Source organism: Tupaia chinensis, unplaced genomic scaffold (assembly GCF_000334495.1).
Source record: "Tupaia chinensis unplaced genomic scaffold, TupChi_1.0 Scaffold000316_1, whole genome shotgun sequence".
In the NCBI taxonomy this organism is placed as follows: domain Eukaryota; kingdom Metazoa; phylum Chordata; class Mammalia; order Scandentia; family Tupaiidae; genus Tupaia; species Tupaia belangeri.
Genome location: NW_006159809.1, coordinates 8,687,468 through 8,692,462, shown reverse-complemented (window position 1 = coordinate 8,692,462; position 4,995 = coordinate 8,687,468). Strand labels below are relative to the sequence as shown.

The window sequence follows — 4,995 nt, the reverse complement described above, 5'->3', positions numbered from 1 at the left end:
CTTGTTGCTGGTGTGCTTGGGTGCCTCCAGCCGCCGTTGGCTTTTGCTGCAAGGCGGCCTGCTGAGTCACCAGCTGCTGTGGATGCAGGGCTGTGGCCAGCTGCTGTTGCTGCTGTTGCTGGTAGAAGTTCTGCATCAGCTGCTGTTGAGAGCCTTGGGAAACTACAGGGAACTGAGCAATTGCTGGTTGCTGGGCTGCTGTATGTACTGCCTGAAACTGGGAGGAGAAAGTGGCGAAAAATAAGGTGAATATAAGCCTGTCCCAGAAGCACACTCACAAAAGATGAATGGCTCAAGAACAACAAAGGTCAGTGCTGAAGCCAAAGCCAGGGGTAGAAAGAAGTCCTCTAGCTGGGCCTGTAAACTCATGATAGGAAGCTCAGGGTGTTTAAGTAAACATGGCAGCACTTACACTGCCAGGCTTGACCCACTGTATTCTGCTGCTGCCTACACTACAGACTGGCCTCCTGAGTGGGTTTCTAGGCCTAGACGGAGGGAAGCTATTTGACCCAATACCATGTGACTTCATAAACTGGAGTATAACAGACACTAATAAATGGTTTCCCAATCACAGAAGTAATCCTCTTTTAAAGAGATTTGAAGTAGCCAAGATTAAAATACTTCCCTGCATGAAGAGGATGAAAGAACGATGACATTGAAAAGAATAACCTAAATGTCAACCCAGGTATGAAGACTCAAATCAAGCCTTTCTGAAAACTGCTTTCCAATAGCTCTATCTTTATTAAATTCTGCCCATCTTTCAACAATCAAAATATTCAGTATACTCTAAATACTTCTTATATTTATCTTTCTAATCTCCACTGCTAGAAACTACATGCTGGACAAATAAAGAGGGCTCAAAATAAGGGCCTGGAGATAAACAAAATCAAGATCTTGTCTTTAAACTCCTAAATACTATTACTGAGTTACACAGTTAATTGGGAAGCTATTATCTGTCTACTCAGGAAAAGAAGCAGATGTTAAAAAATAGCTGCCTATTTGTAATAGCAAAATGTGCAAACTACTCAAATGTCTATTAACAGGAGACTGACCAAATAAATTAGGCTATATCCTGAAGAATATATCAAAAGGAACACTCAAAATCTGAACAGGAATGAGGGATAACTACACATGAATTGGAGGGGATAGGATTTTACGGATTTAACTTTGAAACTATGTAAAGGTTTTACATATTAATAAGACAAAATTAGGACCAGCCCATGGCCTGGTGGTTAGGACAGCTGGGTTCCACATGGCTATGTGTGGTTTAACTCTTGGATCCAGTGTCTTAAAAAACACACCAGGTGTATGTACGTGTGTGCCTAAAATCCTGAAGAAAGAGAAATGGAGGACAGGATATTGTGGAGTGACCATTCTCCATGGGGAATGCTTTCTCTTCTCCCTCATATCACTCTAGCAAGTACCGCACCCTCTGACAAAATAGAAATAAACAAATAAATAAAAATTAAGCCAAAATTAGAAAAGTGATCATTAAAAAGCAAAAGCAAAATGAAGTGAATAAGCCTGTTTATCACATAGACAGCTCAATTCTCCAGAAATTAATGTGCTAAACATTCTAACGATAAAAAAGGGGAAAGAAATCTTAAGTTGTTTTCAGTAATCATATTGGTAACTATATTTTATCTTGAAACTATAATAAATTAATTAATTATGTTAATACTGTCAGGATTCAAGATTTCAGATAGGAAAAATATAACAAATCTGAGCAGTTAAGCAAAAAATCTTGTAATTACAAATTGGACTCAGGAATATAAATCTGAATTCATATTATATATTTTCTAATAAAACAAGCTGTCTAACTGTCCACAGAAAAGGACAGAAACCACCACCAACCCATTAGCAAGTGGGTGTCTCTAACACTCAAACTGTAGTTTCCAAGTAACACCTCCATTAGAAAGAAAGAGAGCTGCTTGGAGAAACAGGTGGTTCTAGGCAGAGGGCAGAATGATGCTGGAATAGCCTGTTAGCCTAGGTAGCACAGAAACACCACTGAAGACTGATTCCCAAGTCACACCCAAAGGACCCAGGAGCCTATATGAAGAGAGCTCCACTGACTACTGAGCACCAAAATAAACCAATTACAAAAAACTACAATATATTGAAAAATATTAAATGTCAAAATCCACAATTTGATAATGACAGCAAACCACACAAAACAAAAACCTCACTGTTTACTTTTGGATGATTCTAGGGAACAAATGAATGTTTCTGAAAACTAGTAAACAAAGGGAAGAATCAAGCATTTTTTTCTTGACGTGTCCAAACAGTATTTTGGAGTAACTAAATAGTTGGTGAAACAAGTTTTATTTTTTTTCTTTTTTTGGAGAGGTTTTTGCTATAGGGCTCGTGCGCTTGCCAGAAAGACAGAGAGAGACAGAGAGACAGAAAGTTAGGATGGCCACACCACAATCCCTTCTCCTCCATTCTCCTCTCAGGATCTTGGGCACGCATGCACACACGCCCAGCGTGAGTTTAAGCCACCGGGTCCAGAACTTCAGCGACATAGCCATTACATTAACTGCTGGTCCCGAAACGAGTTTTCCAAAGAAACATTCTAAGCCCCAAATGAAGAGAGAATGCTGGAGTATGATTTTACAATCCCTAATGAATTAATGGACTTGGAAATGATTAGCAATGGCTGCTAAAGTAATGGGGAACATTGAACGGATCAGACAACATCATAGTACACCGATTGACTTTAATATTAATAAAAAAGAGGACAATTAGACATTATAGGGCCCCTGATCTGATGCAACAGAAAGAATAAAAACTTTCAAACTAAATAGACTACTAAGAGGCTGGCAGGTGGCATGGTGGTTAAGGGCACAGGACTCCCACGTGGCCGACTACAGTTCAAGCCCTGGACCTGTTGGCTTGCTTTCTCACTTTCCCTCTATCTCTCTCTTTCTGTCCCTTTCTGGTGAAATTAAAAATAAGCGAATAAATAGTTAAATAATTATAAAAAAAAATAGACTTCTGAGCCTCAAGAAATCAGTAGTTTACATAGAGGATGAAGGACTATATTAAATGACTTCAAAAGGGTGCAATTAGCCAAGTCCAGAATGTAGAAAACTCTATGAGACAAGTAAACCCAGCTGTTTCTTTTTCTTTTTCTTTTTTTAAAGTTTTTGCCATAGGGCACATACACTTGCAGCAGAGGAGAGAGACAAAGAGAGGGAAAGTGAGAAATCATCCCCCAGAATCCTCCATTCTCCTCCTGGGATTTTGGGCATGAGTTTCAAACCACCAAATATGGTACTTTAACTACAGTTGGCCATGTGGGAGTTCAGTGCCTTAATCATTATGCCCGCTGCTGGCCCCAGGTGCCACTGTGCAAGGCTGGGGCCACATGAGAGGCCCAGCTTCAGTTCTCAGACCAACCTAAAAGGCATAGTGATGCATGCCTGTAATCATAGCTAACTTGGAGGCTGGGGCAAGAGGAGGGTGCCATGGTGAAACTCTGTCAAAAATACTTCTCTCCAGCCAGCAGATGGCATGGAGGCTAAGGTGCTAGATCCCACATGGCCGACCATGGTTCAGGTCTTGGATCTAGCAGCTTGAAAATGACACCAGGTACATGTGCATGCACGCCCAATATCTGAAGAAGAAAGTGGAAGAGAAAGATCTGTAGTGTGGCCATCTTGCTGGGGGTGGGGGTGATTTCTCACTTTTCACTCTCTCCCCTGCCTGGGTGCATGCACATACCCTGTGGCTAAAAAACAAAAACAAACCAAAAAAAAAAAAAAAAAAGAAAGGGTGTAAAAAATATATACAAAACAATAATATAAAACGATATATACTAACTAAAAGTAATACATAGACTTTGTTTGGATCTTGGTTCAACCAATCCAACTTAAGTGACAAGACATCACTGGTTGGTAAACACAACCCAGTCAAGGCAGCACACGTTGGATGATGCTGCTACTTGGTAGGCTGAAGCCACATGGGAGGCCTGGATTCATTTCCCAGCCCACCCCAAAAGCCAGGCAATGCGGTGAGCAACTGCAGTCCTTACTCAAGAGGCTGAGGAAGGAAGATTGCAATGTAATGAAAACTCTTTTTTTTTTTTTAAGTTAAATACTATTGGATATTTGATGAAGATTTTTAAAATATAATAACTGCTGTCAGAAAAAAAAAAAAAAAAACAAGAAAAAAGAATCCTTAAAAAATAGCTCTCTTAGGGCCAGCTGGTAGCCTGGTGGTTAAGGTGGTTGGAACCCAAATGGCTGATTGTGCCATCCTGAACCCAATGATTTGAGAAACACAACAGGCACATGTAAATGTGTGCCCAAAATCCTGAGAGGAGAATGGAGAAGGGACTGCAGTGTGTCCATTCCCCTAGAGGGTGTTTTCTTATTTTTTCTCTTTCTATCTCTGTCTCTCCAGCAAGTTAAAAAAAAATCCTATAGCAAGTTAAACACACACACACACACACACACACACACACACACACACACGGGCTAACAGACGGCATAGTGGTTACATTGCTGGACTCCCAAATGGCTGACCGCAGTTTGAGTCCTGGACCCAATGGCTTGAAACTCATGCTGGGAGCGTGTGTATGTGTGCACCCAAGATCCCAGGAGGAGGATGGAGGAGAAGGGATTGCAGTGTGACCATCACCCCTGGGCAGGGGGTAATTTCTCACTTTCCCTCTCATTGTCTCTGTTTCCAGGCCCCTCCCCCCAAAGCGCATGAAGCCTGAGGCAAAAACCTCTAAACCAAACAAACAAACATAGCTCTCTCACTAAGGTTCCTCAATTGGTTAATGAGATCCTCATGACCTGAGAAGAAAGGTGAAAAGGGTGCAAGTGAAGATCAACTTTTCAGAGCTTTAGTGTCTACATCTCCAGGAAACATGATGCAGTGGTTAGTGGCTCTCAGTCTTCCCAGCGTTTCCAAAGGAAGACACCTGTACCCAATGGGCCTTTACACAGTCATGGCTTAGAAAGCAAACCAAGGCCCGGACTCTGA

General features: G+C 41.3%; 1 protein-coding gene across 1 annotated transcript in view; it reads right to left on the bottom strand.

The window, feature by feature from the left end:
- LOC102496264 (AP2-associated protein kinase 1) overlaps window positions 1-4,995 on the bottom strand; it is a 179,472-nt gene that overhangs the window by 35,219 nt on the left and 139,258 nt on the right. The window contains exon 12 of the mRNA XM_006151323.3: window positions 25-217. Coding sequence (XP_006151385.1) covers window positions 25-217 — 193 coding nt within the window. The remainder of the gene's footprint in view (window positions 1-24; window positions 218-4,995) is intronic.